The 23,378-nt window shown below is 43.1% G+C and overlaps 3 protein-coding genes and 2 long non-coding RNA genes across 6 annotated transcripts in view; 3 read left to right on the forward strand and 2 right to left on the reverse strand.

Annotated features, from left to right (window-relative positions):
• The window catches only part of LOC121274513, a 116,200-nt gene extending 98,035 nt beyond the window's left edge, over positions 1-18,165 (reverse strand). The window contains exons 1-3 of the mRNA XM_041181850.1: positions 17,855-18,165; positions 15,091-15,456; positions 12,453-12,461 (exon numbers count right to left, since the gene is read on the reverse strand). Of these exons, the coding sequence (XP_041037784.1) occupies positions 12,453-12,461; positions 15,091-15,456; positions 17,855-18,153 (674 nt within the window). The 5' untranslated portion in view covers positions 18,154-18,165. The remainder of the gene's footprint in view (positions 1-12,452; positions 12,462-15,090; positions 15,457-17,854) is intronic.
• Positions 2,081-11,969, reverse strand: LOC121274574. Its single transcript, XR_005942269.1, has 2 exons — positions 11,680-11,969; positions 2,081-2,121 (listed from the first exon to the last, which is right to left on the reverse strand). It is a non-coding gene; the product is annotated as an uncharacterized LOC121274574 (long non-coding RNA).
• Positions 2,995-13,161, forward strand: LOC121274521 (late histone H2B.L4-like). 2 transcript variants are annotated; one of them, XM_041181860.1, is made up of 3 exons: positions 2,995-3,056; positions 3,472-3,548; positions 11,976-13,161. In XM_041181860.1, the coding sequence occupies exons 1-3, from the start codon at positions 3,010-3,012 to the stop codon at positions 12,416-12,418; spliced, it is 567 nt and encodes a 188-aa protein (XP_041037794.1). In that variant the 5' UTR covers positions 2,995-3,009; the 3' UTR covers positions 12,419-13,161. The 2 variants fall into 2 exon arrangements, with proteins under 2 accessions (XP_041037794.1, XP_041037795.1); XM_041181861.1 differs by lacking the exon at positions 2,995-3,056 and having other exon boundaries at positions 11,971-13,161.
• Positions 13,795-14,395, forward strand: LOC121274530 (histone H2A-like). Its single transcript, XM_041181870.1, has one exon. It carries the CDS (start codon positions 13,809-13,811, stop codon positions 14,199-14,201), a length of 393 nt encoding a protein of 130 aa, XP_041037804.1. The 5' UTR covers positions 13,795-13,808; the 3' UTR covers positions 14,202-14,395.
• A 1,535-nt stretch (positions 18,166-19,700) lies between the features above and the next one.
• Positions 19,701-23,378, forward strand: part of LOC121274577 — an 87,796-nt gene continuing 84,118 nt past the window's right edge. Inside the window, exons 1-2 of the long non-coding RNA XR_005942272.1 lie at positions 19,701-20,062; positions 20,407-20,504. This is a non-coding gene — a long non-coding RNA (uncharacterized LOC121274577). The remainder of the gene's footprint in view (positions 20,063-20,406; positions 20,505-23,378) is intronic.

Raw genomic sequence — 23,378 nt, forward strand, 5'->3', positions numbered from 1 at the left:
ATGGTTCTCCTGACTCTGGAATCTACAACATGTGGTCACCATCTCAGATCACAGCATTGGCCATTTTGGAATGATATCAGGAGAAATGTCTTCACTGAACGTCTTGAGATGCTTTGGAATTCTCCACCCCAGAGAGATTTGGAAGCTCAGCCATTGAGTATGTTCATGACAGAGATCAATAGATTTTGGATGCTTGGGATATAAGGAGAGTGCAGCAGAGTGGACTTGAGGTAGAACATCTGTCTTAATGAATGATGGAGTAGGTTGAATGGCCAAACAGCTCCAATTTCTGAAGGTTTATGCATCAGTCCATCTATTCTGCTTGATATGAGATTCAAGTTCATTCTGCACCAGTCAGCCTCTGGCACTATATGTAAAGGTGCGATGAATTGCATGTCTATCAGCACCTGGCACAGGATGTGACTATATGATTCAATCTGTATCTGATCCATGAACCTGAATGTGAGTATGTGACTCACTCTCAATTTGCCTTTCTATTAGTATGACATTTGAATGTGTCATTTGTATCTGTCAATCTCTGGTACTGTACATGTGAGAGATTCATTCCGTATCTGATGGACTTTGTAATGTGTGACTGTGGAATTTACTCCGTATTTACCATTTCGTGATAGTGTGAGTGTTTTCTCCTTATGTAACTGCCAGTCTTTGGTAAATGGTGTCTGATTATGGAACTGTGAAGCTTTGGTCTGTTTGTAAGGCATTATTTCTGTATCTATCAGGCTCTGGTACAGAATGAGCATTTGGGACTCAACCTGAATTGTTCAGTGGTACTGGAAATTCATTTTCTATCTGTTAGTCTGTGGTAGAATGTCTGTATGGGGGTCTGTCTGAATGGGGATGTGTGTGTGTGTGTGTGTGTGTGTGTAACTAATTCTGTATCACTCAGCCTCTGGTACTGAGCTTATGTGTAGTACTATGGCTGTATTTGTCAGTCACTGGTGATGCGTGTGACTGTGAATGGAGGATTCTTTCTGTAACTGTCAGGATATCCCACTGTGTGTGGGATTATTTTAATATAGTCCAGTAGACCTGAATGTAAATATGGAAATCATTCTGAAACTCCCATTCTTTAATAGTGTGTGTGTGAGTGTAACTGTGTGAGTGTTTGTGTTTGCTGTGAGTTTGTGACTATCTTTCGCTATCAGTGGTACTTAATGTCTGTGTCCGATAAATGGAATATTATTCAGACTCAGGAATTTTGAGTGTAGTGTTTAGTATGTATCTGTCAGTTTCTGGGACTGGACATGTCGTTGATATTCATTCTGAATCTGTCAGTCTCTATTACTCTTTGTCAGTGTGGGATTCATTACATAACCTTCAGTTTCTGAGACTGTTTACAAGTCTAGGTTTATCCCATGTTGAAATTTTGAAACAGAAACAGGCCATTGATGCTGTAGGTTTTAATGAAGTAATTGTGAGTTTGACCTAGTATTAAATCCCTTTCTGTGTGAACACAATTGTGAAAGCTCAGTTATCTTTGGATCTAACACTCCATTGCTGTGTAAGTGTAATTCACTTTGATTGAAAATGTAGCTTGATACATTTTCAATCAATCAGACAGTGAGAATTTTAAACTTGCCCGTTGTGCTCTGTGAGAATGAATACAGTATCTACCATTCTGATACTCTGAGCTTTTCGGACTGGTATGTGGTCTCAACCTCAAGGCTACAATAACAATTTGATTAGTACAGACTGAGATAAATAGTCTGGGTGAGTGTCAAATTGGAATCTGAGTTTGATTCTCAGATTATACTATCTTTCAGTTCGATCTTGTTATTTAATTTAATTTCATCAAACTCTTGCACAAGGTAGAACTGACACAGATAATCTGATAGTGGGTGAGAATTTGGACTGTGATTTATGTATCTACCTGTCAGTGGTACTGAGTTGGGTGACATGGACAGAATGTCTGTCTCTCCTGCTCTGCTTGACTGTTGGTTTGAAAATGTACCTCTGGAACCAGTTCTGCTGCCTGAGACTGTGGAGCTGATGCACTCTGAGTGAGAACATACACACTGTGTGTGAGGAGCTGTCTGCACTGATCGCTGTGACACCAGTGGAGGAAACATCACATTTATTCTGGTCCCGTCAATGATTTCCCTGCAGAAAAGAATGCTTGGGTTACAACAAATACAGGTGAAGGAGAAAATACAAAGGCTCTCAGTACATAATCAAAATGAACAGCCACAAAGAAACTGCAGCAATACGAACATTGTCAATTTCTGGTACAACCGAAACCCTGCACTGCTGATGGGAATGCCCGGTGGAACAGGGACATTCATTCAGGTCGAATTTCCATTCATTGCTCCCGTTGAATTAACCATTCAACAGACACCAAACAGTCACTGATTAAAAAAAATGTGTCCGTCCTAGTTCTCAGCTGGTCCTGTAATAACTGCTGTTTGTCTGACTCCCTACATCCTGACTGTTCAGCTCTGTTCCCACTCCTCACTGTCCAATATCAACAACCCGAGGGAGTTGGAACTAAATGCTGCCAGACCTGCTGAGCTTTTCCAGGTATTTCTGTTTCTGTTTTTGTTTCAGAAATATTCATTGTTGTTTAGAGGAGAGAAAGCAGCAACGATTTTCAACAACAGCTTCTTGCCATTCTGTCTCCCTCCTCTCAGGAGGCTGCTGTTTGTTCCCTCCCCCGGGAGCGGGATCTCTCCATTGGCGGCTGTTTGAAACCATCTTCTTCCAGTCCCAGGCAGAGCTGGGGGAGGGCAGCGCATCACTTCCTTTAACAAACACTTAGATCTGCACTGAGTTGCTGGAACCTACAGGACTCACGGAGCAAGAGCCAGAAAGTGACGTGAGTCTGGATCAAACTATTTGGGGGCTGGTGGTATTTGGAGGCCGAATGGCCTCGTTCTGTGTCGGATATGTTCAATGTTTGTGTTTCCGGAATTTATGTAGCATTCTGCGCATGCGCGCTGCCCTCCCCAGCACTGCCTGTGAGTGGAAGAAGATGGTTTAAAACAGCCGCTAATGCAGAGACACATTTTAAACAGCGGCTGTTTGCTTTCACTTGTACGGTTAGTCCATGGGAGAGGCAATTAGAAATCTGACCTACACAATAGTCCCTGCTCCGTCACTCAGTCCCACTCCTGGAGCAGTGGGTTGTTTCTGGATGGCAGGAAATTGTTGTAACCGGAACAAAGTCCCTGGTGTTTAGCAGCTGAGTGCCGCAGGACTGCAGTGGATTCAGACACTGACTCTGTTTGTCTTACTTTTTTGTTATTCATTCACGGGATGTGGGCTTCACTGGCTGGGCCAGCATTTATTGCCCATCCCGAGTTGCCCTTGGGAAGGTGGCGGTGAGCTGCCTTCTTGAACCTCTGACTTTGCGGTTGTTCCGAATGATTATTAATTTAATAATTGTTTTGTTTTTTTTGTATCATCTACCTAATCTCTTTAAATTATAATTAACAATTTTATTCCTTCCGATAGGCAAATACTTGAAAGCAGCGGAATAAATGTCGTGATTCTACAACACAAGGGGAAGTGCAGTCAGCTCCTCACACACAGTAAGTACAGGTCACTCACAGGGAGCAGAGGTGGCCAAGAGGTTAATTTGGTGGAGTTCTGATCCGCTGTACTTTGCAAGCACAGGCACCAAGTCCAATTTTAGTTTATGGTTCACTAGGCTGGTTGATGAAGATTTAATCTAAATTGGCAGAGGTTGGTCACCAGCTTACAGAAGTACCAGAAAGGACTAATGACAGAGAGGAGGGTGAGTGATAGATAATACTGGAGAAGGAAGCAATGCCATATTCGATAGGGGCAGATTAAGAATCCCTATGAGGAACACAAAGACCAGTTTACAATGCATGTATGTAAACACACAGTGTGATAAATGATGAGCTTGAAGGACAAACAGCAATGTGGGAATATGATGTAGTGGCAATGAAGGAAACTTGGTTTAAAAAGAGCGAGGACTGGGTGCTGTATATTCAGAAATACAGTGTTCAGAAAAAGATACAGAAGGAAAAAGGGTAGGTGATGGTGGCAGCACTAATCAGGGAATCAGTCTTAGCTGCAATTACATTATTAGATAAAACTGAAAGATACAAACTCAGATTATATTTTGAAACTCGCCCAAATTATTAAACTAAATGATACTGTATCAAAATGTTTAGTGCAGACTGTGATACAAATCATAGAGCAATCTGAAAAACCCAGTGTCAGACTGATAGATGTTGTGTTAATTCTGTCACTGCAAACTGAGCTCAACAGCCAAGTTTAAAATTCTTACTCAGAAACAGATTGAATGACACCGCTTTAATTTGATTAGTATAAACTGAGTTACACTGGCATAACAATGGAGTTTCACATACAAGAATTACACAGAATGGGGTTTCATATGAGGCCAAACTTGCCATTATTCCATTAAATCAACAACATCAATTTCTTATTCCTGTATTGAAATTTCAAAATGGAATGAATCTAGATTGGTAAACAGTCCAAGAAACTGAAGGTTATGTAATGAATCCCACACTGTCACAGAGCAGCAGAGACTGACAGATTCAGAATCATTATTGAGCACATGTCCATTACCAGACACTGCCAGATGCAATCTGTTACTACACTTACTCAATACCTGAGCCTGAATGACACCAGTCAATCTGGCACACACATATGGTACCAAGGAACATCAGAAATAATCACAAATTCACATAGAATCACACACACACACACAAATTCACCTAGACTGACACACACAGACAATTAAAGAATGCTACTTACAGACTGATTCTCAGATTTGCATACAGGACTGCTGAACTATATTAACATAATCTAAATAATCCCATATTCAAACCCAATAGCACTCCTGACAGAATCATAACAAATTCCATATTCACTTGCAGCACCAGAGTTTGACAGAAGGATAATCAACATAACTAAGCACACCTAAACTTGCACGCACATGCACACAAACACAGTGTTACTGTCACAGCACACAATGAGGTTCAGCCCTTTGAGTCTACATCAGGCTTCAAATGAGTGATACGTCTAGTGTCATTCCCCCCTTCTGCCCACAACCCTGCACATTCTTCCTTTTCAGATAATAATCCAATTCTCTCCTGACTACCTTGATTGCATCTGCCTCTAGTAGTGTCAGGACCACATCTGAGGTCTTAAACACTCACTGCATGAAAAAGTTTCTCCAAAAAGTATCCATTGCTTCTGTCAATTACCTTAAATCTGTGCCCTCTGGTCTTTGACCCATCCAGTAGTTGGCACAGTTTTTCTCAATCTGGTGTGGCCAGACTCACCAAAATTTTGATTACCTCTATCCTCTCCTCTCAACCTTCACTCCTCTGAGGAAAATGGCCACTACTTCACCAACTAAGTAACTGAAGTTCCTTATTCTTCACAATGTGACTCACTTACAGATGCTAGGTGCTACATATAATCATGCGCAGGGCCCTGTTATCTATAGGGAAAGGAACATGCCCAGGCATTGTGTCAATGTTGAATTAAACAAAAACATGCAGGGCAGTAGTTTCCTGGTGAATTCTTCATGACAACCTCGAACAATTGGAGTCAACCTGCCAACTAATCAGCACCCCTTTCCTCATGCAGTAAAACTTCTTCATCCTTTGACTTATTTTAACTCTTTTCATCAAAGATTGAGGGCAACAGAATAAACTCCACATTCACAAAGAACTGGACACTGTGAAGTACCCAACAAATCCAACACTTTTCCAGGCACTGACACATACAGAATGAAGTCCAAGGCACTCACAGCACCAGACATACACAGAAACAGAATAAATCGCATACTCGCTGACAGTGCCAGAGATAGACAACTGCAGAATGAATCCCATGTCTCACACAGTGGAACTGACTGATAGGTACAGAATGAACCTCAAACAGTCCCAGAGATGTAGAGATGGAGAAAGAATCTGAAATTCCCAGTGACACAAACTTACACACACACAAAACATTCATGAACACACGTTCGGAACTAAGGTTTGATAGAGACAAATGAATCCCACAATTGTGCACAGCATCAGGAATTGAGAGTTACAAAATGAATCTAACACTCGGACAGAGTCCAGGAGCTCGACAGAGACAAAATCAATCTTATTCTCACAGACACTATAGCCACCTGGCAGAATTAAACCAACTCTCACAAACATGCTACTGATTTACAGAATTAATTCCACTCTCAGGAACATAACCACAGACTGACAGAATTAACCCCACATTCACATGTGGTATCAAAGACTGACAGAATGAATGCTGCTTTCATATACAGCACCACCGCTGGACAGAATTAATCCCACTCTCACATGCTGTACCACAAATAGGCAGAACTAATCCCGCTCATACATACAGTACCAAACACAGTGCAGCTGATCTTGCTGGCTAAAGACTTAAGTTTGGTGAGGGGGGAGATTTAAGTGTTAATTTTGTTCTTAAATTTTGCCCTTAAAATCTAATCTAGTCTCTAATTAGCAGTAACCGGAAAGTACTGTGTAAACAGGCTAAATTCTTTCTTTCAGTTTAGACAGAGTAAACTCACTCTCAGCTGTAGGAGTTGAGTAGTTAATTAACTAACGGGTTCAATCTGGTTACTGTTGCCCCAGTTCAGTTTACTATAAATTCAGGTTTCTTTAGTGCAGCCAAGGCAAACTGAGTGAAGACTTGGAGTTTGGTGAGATTGGAGTTCAGTGAAGGGTGGGGGAAGAAAGCAGGTAATTGTTCCCTTCTTCTATCCTTCTCACCCCATAGGAATTGGTTCTTGCTCTACTACAGGGAAAGGAGCTAGCTGTTTGATGAATATCCAGTATGTGTGTAAGGTTGATTCTATCCCTAAGGTTTAAAATAGGACACAAATTTGTGGTATAGAAAATAAAGCACATATGAAAGTAACATAAATAACTGAATAACATAATTAAGTAGTTATTTAAAACACATTAAGGATGGCATGATAAGTGATGTGTCCAGGCTGCAGCATGTGAGAACTCCTGGATAACATTGTGATCCACAGCAAATGTCTACAGTAAATGTTTGCAGCTGGAGGAAATTCAGCTCAGATTCATTGAGCTGCAGACTCAGTGACACATCAGCAAGAGGGGAAGTTTCCTTGATGTTTTATACCAGGAAGGCAGTCACACATCTTAGAGTAGGGCCTTCTGATTTGGTCAGGGACAGGACGGTTTGACTGCGAATGAGGCAGGAATGTGAGCCTCTGCAATGGTCCAATAGGATTGATGTTCTCTCAGCTTGTTTGGATGAGGGCAGTGGCTGCAGGGTAGATGAGCAAACTGACCATGGCACCATGGTACAGGAAGCCATTCAAATTGGGGGAACAAAAAAGAATGTAGTGGTAGTATGGGACAGTATATTGAATGGGAATGGCACTGTTCTCTGTAGCAAAGAGCTGAGTCCAGACAGCTCTGTTTCCTGCCTGATGACAGGGTTTGGGATATCTGTTCAGGGCTGAAAAGCAACTTGCAGTGGGAGGTGGAGGATTCAGTGATCATGGTCCATGTAGGTATCAACAACATGGGCAGGATGAGGAAGGAGGCTCTGCATAGTCAGTATGAGGAGCTAGGCATGAAATTAAGCAGCAAAACCTCAAAGGATTATTACCTGAGCCATGTTCAAACTGGCATAGGACAAATAAGATTAGAGAAATTAATACATGGCTCAAGAACTGGTGTGGGAGAAGTGGATTCCAGTTTATGGGCCACTGGCACCAGTTTTGGGTGTTCCTTCAGACTTTTCTGTACCGTTGGGATGGTCTACACCTGAACTGTGCTGGGGCTGGTGTCCTCACAAGCTGCATAACTAGGGAAGTAGCGAGGGTTTTAAACTGACTAGTGGAAATGATCACATTTTCAAAGTGTAGACACAAGGCAAGAAAGAAAGGTATTAATATGGGAAGTGATAAACAGACCATGACAGGAAGGGATAAATAGCATGAATCTAAAAGTAAATCAGCAGATAAGCATTGTAGTTACAGAAACAATAAGTGGACAAAACTAAAGGCTCTGTATGTGAACACATGTAGCATTTGGAACATAACAAATTAACTGATAATATAAATAAGAATGATTTGATAGCCATCAGAGAGGCATGGCTACAGGATGACATAGTTTGCGACCTGAATATTGAAGGGTATGTGATATTTAGGAATGGAATATGTCAGGAAAAGGTGTAGGGATGGCTCTGTTAATTAATGATGGTATTAGCACATTAGAGAGGGATGACCTAAATTCAGAAATCCAGGATGATTCAGGTTTGGGTTGAGACGTGAAATGACAAAGGCAATAAATCACTTGTGGGCCAGGTGACTATTTAACTGCACGGTAGAACAGAGTATAAAAGAAGAGATCATGGGAGCTTGTCAGACAGGTACAGCAATAATCATGGGAGATTTCAATCTACATATCGACTGGGAAAATCAGATGGACAAACGTAACATAGATGAGGAGTTCATCAAGTGTTTTTGGGATACTTTCTTAAAACAGCACATTCTGGAGCCAACCAGAGAGCAGGGTATTTGAGACCTGGTATTGAGCAACGAGACAGGATTAATTGAGAGTCTCATAGTGAAGGTACCTCTGGGTAACCGCGTTCATAATATGATTGAATTTTACAGTCATTTTGGATGGAGGAATGAGTGCATCCATGATGAGTATTTTCAACTGAAATGAGGGCATGAAAGCAGAGCTAGCTAAAGTGAGCCTCATCCCCACATTCCTGTCTGCCCCCGATAGCCTTTCACCCCCTTGCTAATCGACAATCCATGCAGCTCTACCGTTAAAATATTCAAAGACTCTGCATCCACTGCCTTTTCAGGAAGAGAGTTCCAAGACTCACTGCGCTCAGAGAAATAAATTCTCCTCATCAATGTCTTAAATGAGTCACCACTTATTTTTAAACAATGACCCCCTAGTTCTAGCTTCTCCCACAAGAGGAAACATCATCTCCACATCCATCCTGTTAAGACTCCTCAGGGTCTTAAAGGTTTCAATCTAATCCCCTTTTACTCTTCTAAATTCCAGTCACAAAGATAGGGTAACCCGTCCAATCTTTCTTCATAAGATAACCCGCCCATTCCTGGTATTAGTGTAATAAATCTTCCCTGAACTGCTTTGAACGTATTTAAATGTTTCCTTTAAATAAAGAGACCAATACTGTACACAGGCCTCCAGATGTGGTCTCACCAGTGCCCTGTATAACTGATGCAGAACCTCCCTCTTTTTGAAATCAATTCCCCTCACAATAAATGCTAACGTTCTGTTAGTTCTCCTAATTACCTGCTGTACATACATTCGAACCTTTTGTGATTCATGCTCTAGCACTCCCAAATCCCTCTGAATCGCAGAGCTCTGCAATATCTCACCATTTAGATAAGGAGCTTCGTTTTTATTCTTTCTGCCAAAATGAACAATTTCACATTTCCCCACATTATACTGCATTTGCCAGAGCTCTGCCCACTCAAACTTTCTATGTCCCTTTGTAGCCTCTTTAAATCCTCTTCATAATTTACTTTCTACCTATCGTTGTGCCATCATCAAATTTAATAACCATTCCTTCAGTCCCTTCATCGAGTCATTTATATACATTGTAAAATGTTGAGGGCCCAGCATTGATTTGATGGCTGGCATGGGCACGATGGGCTGAAGAGCCTGTTTCTGTGCTAGTTAACTCTATGACACTGATCCCTCTGGCACACCACTCACCATATCCTGCCAACCATTTATGTCAACTCTCTGCTTCCTATTAGCTCACCAATCTTCCATCAATGCCAATATGTTAGCCCCTACACTGTGACCTTTTTATTTTCCACAACTACCTTTGATGTGGAGCTTTATCAAATGCCTTCTGGAAATCTAAGTACAGTGCATCCACTGGTTCCCCTTTATCCACAGCACATGTGATTCTATCAAAGAACTCCAATAAATTGGTTAAATATGATTTTCCTTTCACAAAGCCATGTTGACTCTGCCAGATTGCCTTGAATTTTTCTAAGTACCCTGCTATATTTAATAATAGCTTGTAACATTTTCTCTATGACAGATGTTTGGCTAACTGGCCTTTAGCTTTCTAATTTCTGTCTCCCTCCCTTTTTGAATGAAAGAGTTATGTTCGCTATTTTCCAATCTAATTGAACCTTCCCCATATCTGGGGAATTTTGAACATTAAAACAAATGCACCAACAATCTCACTTGCCACTTCTTTCAAGAATTTTGGGGGTGAAATCCATCCAGACCTGGGGATTTCACTGACCGATGCTCCAACAATTTTCTCAATACCACTTCCCTGGTGATTGTAATTTTCCACGAGTGAGTTCCTCCCTCCCTTCCATTTCCTGATTTACAGCTTTTTCCAGGGTATTACTTGTGTCGTCTATGGTGAAGACTGAAGCAAGATACCTGTTTAGTTCATCCACCATCTCCCTATTTTGCATTTTCAATTCCCGAAATAGGACTAACTCATTTCTTATTTAAACATCTACATAAACTCTTCCTAGCCATCTTTATATTACTAGCTAGCTTTCTCTCGTACTCCATTTTTTCCCTTCTTAATATTTTTGTCATCTTTGCACTTTATAGTCTTTACAATCTTCTGACCTGCCACCCATCTTTGATTTTATTTTAAGTTTGATACTGTCTTTAACTTTCTTAATAATCACGGATGGGAGGCCCTCCCTTTGGAATTGTTGGTTCTGACTGGTATGCATGTATTTTGTGTATTCTGAAATATCCCTTTAAATATCTGCCACTGCCTATCCCTTGGCCATGATCTTATTGAATGGCGGAACAGGCTCGAGCTGCTGAGGGGCCTATTCCTGCTCCTGGTTTGTATGTTCATATCTATTTTAGTACCACCGACTGAAAGAATTAATCCCACTCTCACACACAGCACCACCGAATGACAGAATTAATCACACTCGCACATACAGCACCACCGAATGACTGAATAATCCCACTCTCACATACAGCACCACCGAATGACTGAATTAATCCCACTCTCACATACAGTATCACTGACAGAATTAATCCAACAGTCACATACAGTATCACTGACTGACTGACTGAAGTAATCTGACATTCAGCACTGAAGACAAACAGATGCAGAATATGTTCAAAAGATTCCCAGATATTGACAATGACTCAAATCTCATTCGGTACCAGAAACTGACAGATACAGACTGAATTCCACACTCACATTGCGGATCAGATGCTGGCATGTCCAGCATTAATCTCACACTCAAACACAGTCCCAGCCTCTGAGAGTGAATGAGAAGTGCACACTCGGATAGTAGCACAGGCTGAAAGATATGCAATCAATGCCACACTGATCTACAGTGTCAGGGACTGAGAAACACGGTGTGAATCATTTGTAGTTCAATAAACTGATAGGTACAGAATAAATCCTGCACACTCATATTTAGGCCGCAGGGGATAGATACGCAGTTCATGCAAAATAACATATATTCCCAAATTGAGAATGAGTCCCCCGCTCACTCACGTGCACGCTGGACTGACAGACGTACAATGAGTCTTAAACACTCCCAAAGACAGGTACAGAATAAATTCTACACTCACACGGCGTACCACAACCTCAACCCCAACCCCCTACCACTCACACACAAATACTCAATACACATATTCCAGTGAGTAATTCGCATACGTTACAAGAGTTCCAGGAGGAATCCCGCATCTCCGCTCAGTCGCTCTGTGGAGAAGAGCCCCTCGCACCGACAACCAGACGACAATTCCCGGTGTATCTTCACAAACTGGGACTGGAGAGAATTCTGATAAAATGTATTTCCTGATTGTAGTAAAAGGGCTAATGATTGGTGGAGAAGTCGAAATTTTATTGGTGTCTTTAAATATGCATTCAGAGAAAAGTACAAAATAAGTGGCTGTTGTATTTTTTGAAATGTCCAATCAGAATCATCGTTTCCCCATTCCTCATTAGCATAGGTCGGTCAGACTGTCTATTTAATTGTCGCTCGGAAGAGGCTTGTTTTATTGTGTGTCTGAAAGTGACGATGGTTGACGAGAAGAAACCAGTTCCTAAGAAGGGAGGCAAGAAAGCCTTAAAGAAACCAGTAGCAAAGGGCGGCAAAAAGCGGCGAAAGTCGAGGAAGGAGAGTTACGCCATCTACATCTACAAAGTGATGAAGCAGGTTCACCCCGACACCGGCATCTCCTCCAAGGCCATGAGCATCATGAACTCGTTCGTGAGCGATATTTTCGAGCGCATCGCGGGTGAGGCTTCCCGCCTGGCCCATTACAACAAGCGCAGCACCATCAGCTCCCGGGAGATCCAGACCGCCGTGCGCCTGCTGCTGCCCGGGGAACTGGCCAAGCACGCCGTGTCGGAAGGGACAAAGGCGGTGACCAAGTACACCAGCTCCAAGTAAAACCCCAGAACTGACTGAAAAACACATTCAAAACACAACGGCTCTTTTAAGAGCCACCCACAATTTCCCTGAAAAAGCTATATGATTTCTTTACTAATTTATGTTTTTGCTATGAAGCATTTCGAATTGTGAAATTGTTATTTTGATTAGGTTTCAATCACAGATTCTCGGTAATGCAGATTTAACCCTCATTCAATTATTGGGACTCGTTAATGATGCCCCATAAATTAATAACTTGCTGCTCACTCTCTGCTCTTTGTTTTAAGACGCGTCATATTCGACCCCTTCCCCTGGTTTTGGAGAGAGAGCGAATAGAACGCAAATGTTTCAGGTTCCAGTTCTGTTCAAGTTTGGACTCAATAATCGATTTCGTATAAGCTCCGGTTGTGTAGCAAACTTCAGTCTCAACGCTGGCAAACTTACTCCCAAGTATGTTCAATTTTGTCTGTCACAAATATCTGCAATTTCTCGTCTATCTGCAGAACGATGTAAATGGCACTTTCAGCCGGCTACTAAGAAGCTTTCATGACGGATCGAAATTATCTCGAACTGATGCCAGATTCTTAAGGCGAATCTGAAATTTAGGAAAAAATGTGAAATAGTCCCATTAGAGAAGGACATTTGTAAAAAAATTTTCGTCAGACCGTGTTCACTATTAACTGGAATTTCTATATGAAATGTACATCTTGTTTTATAAATAAATCGGCGGTAATTTCGATGTCGAATAAAAAAAGATTCCGTAAGTTTGCGCCGTTATTTTCGACTTGTTTTCAGATACACATAAACATCTGAAACTGAAATATACAAACAACTGTAGTCAAGGGAAAGCGATAGAAATGAGGTGAATGTAACATTCGAATACAAAATACTGAATAAGAATTTCCAATTAGTACTCGAAACGTCAACTTTCTTTCTCTCCGTAGATGAGATTTTCCAGGTATTTTTGTTTTAGTTACAGATTTGCAAAATCAGCAGTATTTTGCTTTTATCCAATTAGTATGCTGCCAGATCTGCTGAGGTTTTCCAGGTAATTCTCTTTTTGTTTTGGATTTCCAGCATCCGCAGTTTTTTTGTTTTTATTTTTGGTACAATGGTCGAGCCGTTCTTCTTTGGCTTTTCTTTTACAAATTTGGCGGGCTTTTAAAATTTGAAAAAAAAAGATCGTTTGGAATCTCAAAATTTGGCGCCGGTTATTCCGCCCTCCCTCCGTGGAGTCTCCGGATTGGTGATTTCAGTAGATATCTGATTGGTGATATAAACAACATTATGTGACGCAACAAAAGCGGACCAATCAGCAATGCCCGCAGCCCAATTCCTCCCAAACCTATAAGAGAAGTGAATGCGAGCGCATTTCCTCATTCTCTGTGAAAGTGTTTGTGAGATTTTGGAAATGTCTGGAAGAGGAAAGACCGGTGGTAAAGCTCGGTCCAAGGCCAGATCTCGCTCCTCCCGGGCTGGACTGCAGTTCCCGGTGGGCCGTGTTCACAGGCTCCTGAGAAAGGGCAACTATGCTGAGCGTGTGGGTGCCGGAGCCCCGGTCTATCTGGCTGCTGTGCTGGAGTATCTGACGGCTGAAATCCTCGAGCTGGCCGGTAACGCGGCCCGGGACAACAAGAAGACCCGCATCATCCCCAGACACCTGCAGCTGGCCGTCCGCAACGACGAGGAGCTCAACAAGCTGCTGGGAGGGGTGACCATCGCTCAGGGCGGGGTGCTGCCTAATATCCAGGCCGTGCTGCTGCCCAAGAAAACTAGCGCCGCTGCGGGATCGAAGACCAAGTGAAGCGGCCATTCTTTAATAACCCAAAGGCTCTTTTCAGAGCCACCCACAGAGTCTGTGAAAGGGTGACATATTGTCTGTCCGCTGCGTGCCGAATTTCAGTAATGCTGAAGCGTTTCCTAATGATCCGCAAGGACAACCAACTCGCATCAAAAGAGAAATTACATTTCCACCCTAGAGTTTCGGACTGGAATGCACTCCCTGGAAGTGCAGTGGAGGCAGGTTCAATAGCGGCAGTCAAGAGAGTATTAGCTGTTTATATTCAAATAATTAATGTGCGGGCGGGGTGGGGGGGGCGGTGGTGGAAAGTATTAGGTCATAACACTTATTTAGAGAGCAGATGCAGACACGGAAGGACCGAATGGCCTCCCGTGCTGGGGCAAATTCTTTGATTCTATGATAAATCTGTGCACCGGAGTGATACACGTTTGGTCAGTGCCTTTATTGACACCATGAGCACTGACTTGTAACCCGCAGCTCACCCTTTGCCCGGGATTGATGTCTGCTCACAGTATTTAATACATTATCAGCACTGCCATTTATTGGAATTATACTAGATCACTAAGGTGACCGGCAGCCCCAATTTTCTGAAGTTAAGACACCATTTGCGCTATAACTTACAAGTGCACCGTCTGTCATTATCAATCCCACAAAAGGTTTGTAGACAAGAAAAACTGATGCAAGGAGGTAAATTGTATCTTCGCGATGTCGTAAGTGCTGGAGTGGTCAACAGGAGATCACTGCTCTTTCATCTGTCGATTTAGTGGCTCTCAAAAGAGCCGTTGTTGTACTTGGTGCTGAAGCCGGGTTTTAGGCGCGTTCCCCGCGGATGCGGCGGGCCAGCTGGATGTCTTTGGGCATGATGGTGACTCGCTTGGCGTGGATAGCGCACAGGTTGGTGTCCTCAAAGAGCCCCACCAGGTAAGCCTCGCTGGCCTCCTGCAGGGCCATGACGGCCGAGCTCTGGAAGCGCAGGTCTGTCTTGAAGTCCTGAGCGATCTCTCGCACCAGGCGCTGGAAGGGCAGTTTGCGGATGAGCAGCTCGGTGGATTTCTGGTAGCGGCGGATCTCCCTCAGAGCCACAGTGCCGGGTCTGTAGCGATGAGGCTTCTTCACTCCGCCCGTGGCTGGAGCGCTCTTCCGGGCCGCTTTGGTAGCCAGCTGTTTGCGGGGAGCTTTCCCTCCTGTCGATTTGCGCGCTGTCTGCTTGGTCCTGGCCATTTTCTCAACAGATTCACCACAACGTAAGTTACAAGAACTATTAAGACAGTCTGTTCCACAATCCGCCTTTTTAAACTCTGTGAGGAACCGCCCCGAACAGTAATTGGCTGCAGCCTTCCGCCCAGGCAGTTTTATCCAAAATCTAACCAATGAATTAATCCCTGGCAACTCAGGTCCCCATTGGTCGATTTGTTTTTAATCGCTCATTTCAAAAATTCCGCCTTTGTTTCCAGCCGTTTACCGTCTCGACATCAAAAGACTTTGTTCCTACATTTTTTAAATTAAAAATACCATTTTCACTGTAAATCATTATTTCCAACCCGAATGAAATTCCTGTTCAATCCCTATTCCGACAATTTTTAAACCCGGCATCATCCTGGTGAATCTGCTCATTTTTGGACAGAAACACCAGTCTGTTGTTTGAACTGTGTAAAGTCAGTGCTGGATTTCGCAAGCAAAATGGAAGGACTGTCCATTGCTCCCTACAGCACAACCAACCCTTAAAATCCCCGCTCGCTTAGAGGTCTGTAGAGGGTAATAAAATGGAACCGGTGCTGGGGGCTTCAGACCCCTTCCCATTATCCTCATTCTGGGCAGTTCTAACGATAAAGAGCGGGGAAAGGGACCGGCTCGATCCTCCCGCTGTTCCCGGCCTGACAGATCTCGGTTCCTGAAAGGAGATTAATAAATTCAGACTGTTCCTAAAATAGCGCCAAGATTTTGTGACAGGGAGTGCAAGATAACAGATCATAAAGTGAGAGATTAAAAGTTGTTGCCTGAAAATTAAGGTTATCTTGTACATTCCAACACGAATTGGCGGGTTTTTCGAATTCGAAGATAAGTAAACCATTCATAATTTTCGACCTCATCTACCTGACTCTGCGTTAGGTTAAGAAGTAGACTAAGAAGAGGCTGACCAATCAGAGCTAGATTCCGGCTCAGACTGCGGGAATTCCAGGTCGCCGAGTGGCTGAGCTGAAACTATTCAGTTTCCCAAACCCGGTCAGTAAATTCACGAACATAGGAGCGAACATTGGGTTTCGGAGCAGGAGGAGGCCACTCAGCCCTTCGAGCCTGATCCTATTCAGTGAGATTATGGCTGATCTGATTGTAACTTCAACTCCACTGACGCATTGAACGACTGGTGTCACCGAGAATAAACCCATTCGAAAATGTGAAGTAGTGGAGAGGCTTTTCAGCGTCAGTGGAGAATGTGACCATCCAGGTTAATAAACAACGATTAAATCGAGGTACTTAGTACATCTCCCCGAACCCCAGAACAATTCAGGTACTAAAATAAAATAAAACTACTGAGGATGCTGGAAATCTGTATTAAAAACAGAAAATGCTGGAAACCTCCGTAGGACTTACAGCGTCTGTGGAGAGAAAAGAGTTAGCGTTTCTAGTCTGTTTGACTCTTCGTTTGAGCTCTTTTTTCTGTTTCAGACACTAACATTCCCGATGACAGCCCATCCCAGTTCCCGTTCCCAGGTCTCTGCTCTCTCTGTGAGGTGGTGGGTGGCGCTGAGAAGAGCTTTTGTTGTATGTTTGGTAGAAAGGGACAACAAGAAGACCCGCATCATCCCCAGACACCTGCACCTGGCCGTCCGCAACGACGAGGAGCTCAACAAGCTGCTGGTAGGGGTGACCATCGCTCAGGGCGGAGTGCTGCCTAATATCCAGGCCGTGCTGCTGCCCAAGAAAACCAGCGCCGCTGCGGGCTCGAAGACCAAGTGAAGCGTCCATTCTTTAATCTAATAACCCAAAGGCTCTTTTCAGAGCCACCCACAGAGTCAGTGAAAGGGCTGCTCAGTGTCTGAACTCATTTCATTCTGGCTCTGAAGAAGCGTCATTCCGATTCGGAACGATAACTCTGTCCCCACACAGATGCTGCCAGACCTGCTGAGTTTTTCCAGCATTTTCGTTAACAATACTGGCTTCGCTGCACAAGACACTAGTATGAAATCACCCGACATGCCTTACAACCCGGCATTCAATTGGTATTCTTTACCTAATCTGTTGATAACACGCGGGTGGAAAGCTATTGATGGGCGAAATCACCATGGATGCCGAAAGTTCCGGGTCTCAAACAAACATCATGAACTGTATGGGTTATAATCAGAGATATTGAATATTGAATATTCAATAGATTCGAAGAGAAAAAGGGGTGAGTAATTTTTCTACTATATTGGAGTGGGAGCGTGGGGTTTGGGGAGCTAATAGACCGCTCCACTCCCAACTTAAGATATAAACAACCTTAATAAATGAACTAGTGTACGAAAGAGGACCAAATGATGCTAAAGCAGTGTTTGATTCATCTTTAAATTTCAGGCTCCCGTTCCCAGCTCAGTGCTCTTAGTGTGACGTTTTGGGTGGCTCTTAAAAGAGCCTTTGTTGCGTTTGGTAGAAAGGGTCGAGTTGTTCAGCCGCCGAACCCATAGAGAGTTCGGCCCTGGCGTTTCAGAGCGTACACCACATCCATGGCAGTGACTGTCTTGCGCTTAGCGTGTTCAGTGTAGGTGACCGCATCCCTGATCACATTCTCCAGGAAAACCTTCAGCACCCCGCGAGTCTCCTCATAGATCAAACCCGAGATCCTCTTGACACCGCCACGGCGAGCCAGGCGGCGGATTGCTGGTTTGGTGATGCCCTGGATATTATCACGAAGCACTTTGCGGTGCCGCTTGGCTCCGCCTTTACCCAGTCCTTTGCCTCCTTTCCCTCTGCCAGACATGATGATTCTTCAGTCAGAATATGAGACACTAGCTGCTTCACGTTCCTCTTTTATAGAGCCCGCCCCGACCTGACTGAAAAATGCGATTTGACAGCAGGGAGGGGAGGAGACAGAGTGAAGATTAAACAGAGAGCGGGAGGGAGGAAAGAGACAGAGAGAGAACAGCCCCTGATCTTTCAGCTCCTCCTCCAGTTTCGGCAACCGCCAATTTCAACCCGTTTCTTACCAATGGAACCGAGACACAGATCTCCACACAAACCCTTACAGAACCGGGATACAGTCAGGAGTTTCCGCAAACCCGGAGCTTTGAAATATGCTCTCGTTATAATTAACAGTCACTAATATTCCGACCTAAACACAGTGTATTCTACAACAAGAATCATCCTCAGTAACATCATCATCCTCATACACACACGGTTCCAGCATTTTACAAACACATTATTGTAGCTGTTTGGGGAATCTCCTGTGTTAAAATTGATGTTGTAAAGCGGCCTTTCGCCCCCAGTGTACCACCGCCACACGTCCACTCGCACCCAACGCCCCTTGCCCCCAGCGCCGACACAGGTTCGGAGATTTTGTTCTCTCTGTGATGAGAGTGAAATGGGGAAAATTCCCATTGATTTTAGCGTTTGAATTGTCGCGGAGATCGGCGCATGCGCAGTGCAACCTCGCCCCCAGTGTCGGCACCATGAGGATAACAGCGCATGCGCAACCCCGCCCCCAACAATGGCCGAAAGCGTGAAGTGAGTGGATTAGGGTTTAATTCAGCAGCGATCGGAGACATCACCGCCCCAGAGGGAAGTGAACAAACAGCATCTGCTTAAAGCAGCGCAGCGGTTTGGAGCCGCGTCCGCAGATATGCTCAGAGATTGGCATTGAGTGTCCGGGCAGCTGAGGCGGAGGCGGCGGCTGTTTTGAATGGGCTCCCTGGAACACGAGATGGAGACCTGCGGTCTGTCCGCAAGAATGACCCAAACCTCCCTGTCGCTTGCCATTTTAACACTCCACCCTGCTCTCTTGCCCACATGTCTGTCCTTGGCTTGCTGCATTGTTCCAGTGAAGCCCAACGCAAACTGGAGGAACAACACCTTATCTTCCGACTAGGGAATTCACAGCCTTCCGGACTGAATATTGAATTCAACAACTTTAGGTCGTGAGCTCCCTCCCCCATCCCCACCCCCTTTCTGTTTCTCCCTTCCTTTTTTTTCCAATAAATTATAAAGTTTTTCCTTTTCCCACCTATTTCCATTATTTTTAAAAAAAAACCACTAGAGCTATACCTTGAGTGCCCTACCATCCATTCTTAATTAGCCCATTCGTTTAGATAATATCACCAACTTTAACTTTAACACCTATGTGTTCTATTGTACTATTGTCGTTGACATCTTTTGATGATCTGCCTCTTTCACTGCTTGTTTGTCCCTACAACCACACCCCCCCCACCTCTCTCTCTCTATCTCTCCGCCCCCCCCCCCCACCCCCCCCACACACACACACACACACACACCTTAAACCAGCTTATATTTCAACTCTTTCTTGGACTCGAACTCAAGTTCTGTCGAAGGGTCATGAGGACTCGAAACGTCAACTCTTTTCTTCTCCGCCGATGCTGCCAGACCTGATGAGTTTTTCCAGGTAATTCTGTTTTTGTCCCTGGAACATGAGCTGCTCCCGGAATATGGAGTGAGCGGGGGGAAGGGAGAGGCCATTCTCGAGCAGTGTCTGGACAGAGTGAGAAGAACTCGCCATTGAAGATCATTACTGCTTTCTCTCCCCAAACCCGAGTGAAGCTTCCTGGCTTAGTTCCGGTCTCCACTGTCCCTTTTTATTGGACAGAGAATGGCGGGGAGAATAGCCGCACAGTAACAATGTTTCCAGTTACACAAAGAAGATCAATTTCAGGCACCAGGTGAGAAGTGTGAAAGAGACATTTTTAACTGTGCCTGCTTGTTTCCAGGTCTACTGTTAGTTGAAAGGGAGCAGCAAATATAAATCTGACCCTTGCGAATGTCACTCTCCATCGCATAGTCTAATTCAAGGAGCAGTGCACAGGACGGATTGTTTCTGGATGTCATAAAATTGTTGTAAAACTGCTCAAAATAGCAGATAAGCAGAAACAGATTGCTCCAGTACCATGGTGGGGTCAGACACTGATATGCTGCTAGTTTTGCTTTGTTGATTGATCATTATAACAACAGTTATTTTAAAAATACATTGATCACTTTTGTATCTTCTACTTCACCTATTCTTCAGGTAAAGGAGTTATGTTTTCTGAATCCATAGAAAGAATTGAAAGAACCAGATGGTTCTTTGAAACAAGGAAAAGTGCAGCCTGATGGTTCCAACTCACAGTAAGTACAATATCACTCACAAAGCACAGAGATACTGCCAGGTCTTTAGGCCAAAATGAAACAGATAGAGACCGACTTAGATTCCAAGATTGAGAGGTGCCCTTGCAAACAGAGCATTGCTGGGAGAAGTTGTTTACATTAAACCAGTACACCTGAGGACTAGATCCATTAATCCCAGGGCATAAGCACAGCCACAATTCGATTTAAATACACGGTGTTACCTCAGCCACAAATTAAATACTAATTATTAACTACGTCAGACAATATTTCCCCTATTGTAATATGCAGTATTAATTGCTACTAAGCACTTCAGAATGTAGAGTGAGCTACACATTAAATACCAGTTCAATAATTTCACTAAGTGTTAGACTAGAATATTAAAGTATGAATTCTGTTTTTTTCAAACTGCAGGAATTAAATAATGGACCAGGTTTGAGATTGATGCTCATGTTATCACTCAAATTTGTTCTCACAGAGATAAAAATTAAATACCACTACACAACCCACACAGAACTACTGAATGTATCCTTAGATCATGCCTGAGATGCAGGTGAAGGACCAATACAGAAAACCTGCACAGTTGCATTCAATGGCAGAGACACATAGATCGAGAATGAACCCCACACTCACATGAAAATCTAGAGACATACATAAGAACAACAAATTCCAAATACCACATTCAACCAAGGGACTGACAAATACAGAATTAAAGCTACTTTCATATCCATTGCCATTGACTGAAAGATGTAGAATGTAGCCCACTGTCACATACCCTACCAGAGACTGGCAAAGGTATAATCAATTCCAGAGTCTCTTATTGTACCTGAGACTGATGGCCAAAAATAAACACATTTACGTCGAGCAGTAGAGATTGAAAAATACAGAATGAAACTCATAATACCATTCGGTATTGCACAGTGACAGGTACAAATAAACCCCTCACTCACACCCTTTACAAGGCAATAACACAAATTGAGCAGCACATTCACATACAATACCAGAAACTGACAGATATTGAATGATTCCCACCCTCAGTGTCTGCCAGATGCTGATGAAAACTGAATTAATGCACACTCACATTCAGTTTGAGAGACTGACTAATACAGAGGTATGTCCACACTCACCAGAAACTGACATACACTGCATTAATCCCACTTTATACAGAGGATCAAACCCTGAAATGCAGAAAAAAATCCACAGGCCTACAAACAGAAAAAGACAATAAGGCAAAGACCAAAAGCAGTCATTTAAAGTGCCACCGACTGACAGGCATAAGACAAATCTCATCCATAGACAGCAATAGATGAAGATCAAAGTAAAATCAACTTCACTGACACAATTATTTCCAGACATGGACAGCTAAAGACTGAATGCCACAGTCACATATATTAGGGTTACAGTTAATCTCATTCTCATGTAAATTATCTGGGACCGACTGATACAGAAAAAATAACACATCCATGTGCAAGACAAGAGATGGACACATACAGATTGAATGCAACAATATTGCACTTTACAGGTACCTGAAAGCAAGCACTTGTTTTTAATATTTCACAAGTGATATATTGAAGCAGATCGAATCCCACTGATATAGTATCAGAGAATGACATTCATATAGTTCATCCTGCACTCATACACAGTTCCACAACTGACAGATACAAACAAAAATCAACATTTGGATACAGGACCAGAGGCTGATACTTGCAGAATGAATAAATTACACATGTAGTCAAAGACAGATGACTGCAGAACTAAAGTCAAACTCATACTCACTACCAGATACTGTCAGTTTCAGAATGATCCCCACATTCACTTGTAATTCTGGGGACTGACAGATGGAATGGATCTCAAAATCACATTCAGTTACATGACTGACAGGTACATAATTCATCTCATGCCCAGCTACAGTACCATAGACAGACAAATACACAATTACAAATTATTTTGCATAATGATTGACAGATACAATGTTAAATTGATTGTCACATTCAGTACCAGAGACTGTCAGATATGGAATATGTCCCAAATCCACATCCCAAACCAGAGACTAACAGATGCAGAATTAAGGCCATAACAACACAGCTCCAATGAATGTCAGTTACAGAATGAACCTGACAATGGATGAGAATTGGAGAGATGCAGAGTGACTCTCACACTTGCTGATTCCCAAGGGCTGATGATCACACAATGAATCCCACAGTCACATAGAACAATGACAGACAGTGAATGTGACCACACTCACAGAGCAGAGCAGAGACTGGGCAGTACAGATTGATATCAGCACTTGCATATAGAAGCAGAGACTGACAGACACATAATAAATCTCGCACACACATGCAGTTCAGCAAGTGACAGATGCAGAGAGAATCCTACACTCTCATGGTACAAGATTAGCAGATAGAGAATGATTTCAACCATCACAAAAAGAAAAACAGAGAGTTACAGATTTAGATCAAACCCCTCTCATGTACAAGTCACAGAATTAGAAGGTACAGCATGAATCCCCAAGTTGCATTCAGTAGCAGAAATTGCTGGAAATAGAATTATTCCCACATGATCTGAATTTAGCAGGCTTTTCAAATATGAAAATGTAAGCTGGTCAGAACTTAGTTTCTTCTACCTGGCTCTCTGATTAGTTGAGAATTGGATTGAGAAGGGTCTATCCAATAGAAGCTAGAATCTGGCTACAGCTCACCAGGCATTCATAAGAACTAGGAGCAGGAGTAAGCAATTCAGCCCCTTGAGCCTGCCCTGCCATTCAATCCGATCATAGCTGATCTCATTTCAGCCTCAACTCCAATTTCCAGCCCTCTCCCCATAACCTTTCAACCCGATACTAATTAAAAATCTGCCTATCTCCTCCTTAAACTTATT

This window comes from Carcharodon carcharias (genome assembly GCF_017639515.1).
Source record: "Carcharodon carcharias isolate sCarCar2 chromosome 37 unlocalized genomic scaffold, sCarCar2.pri SUPER_37_unloc_1, whole genome shotgun sequence".
NCBI lineage: Eukaryota > Metazoa > Chordata > Chondrichthyes > Lamniformes > Lamnidae > Carcharodon > Carcharodon carcharias.

Bases quoted from the DNA above. Each gene is read 5' to 3' on its own strand.
- LOC121274521 (XM_041181860.1), top strand. From the start codon at position 3,010: ATGCAGAGACACATTTTAAACAGCGGCTGTTTGCTTTCACTTGTACG. The intron at 3,057-3,471 runs GTTAGTCCATGG...TCCTTCCGATAG, and splicing joins TGTTTGCTTTCACTTGTACG to GCAAATACTTGAAAGCAGCG. The intron at 3,549-11,975 runs GTAAGTACAGGT...TCATTAGCATAG, and splicing joins CAGTCAGCTCCTCACACACA to GTCGGTCAGACTGTCTATTT.
- LOC121274530 (XM_041181870.1), top strand. From the start codon at position 13,809: ATGTCTGGAAGAGGAAAGACCGGTGGTAAAGCTCGGTCCAAGGCCAGA.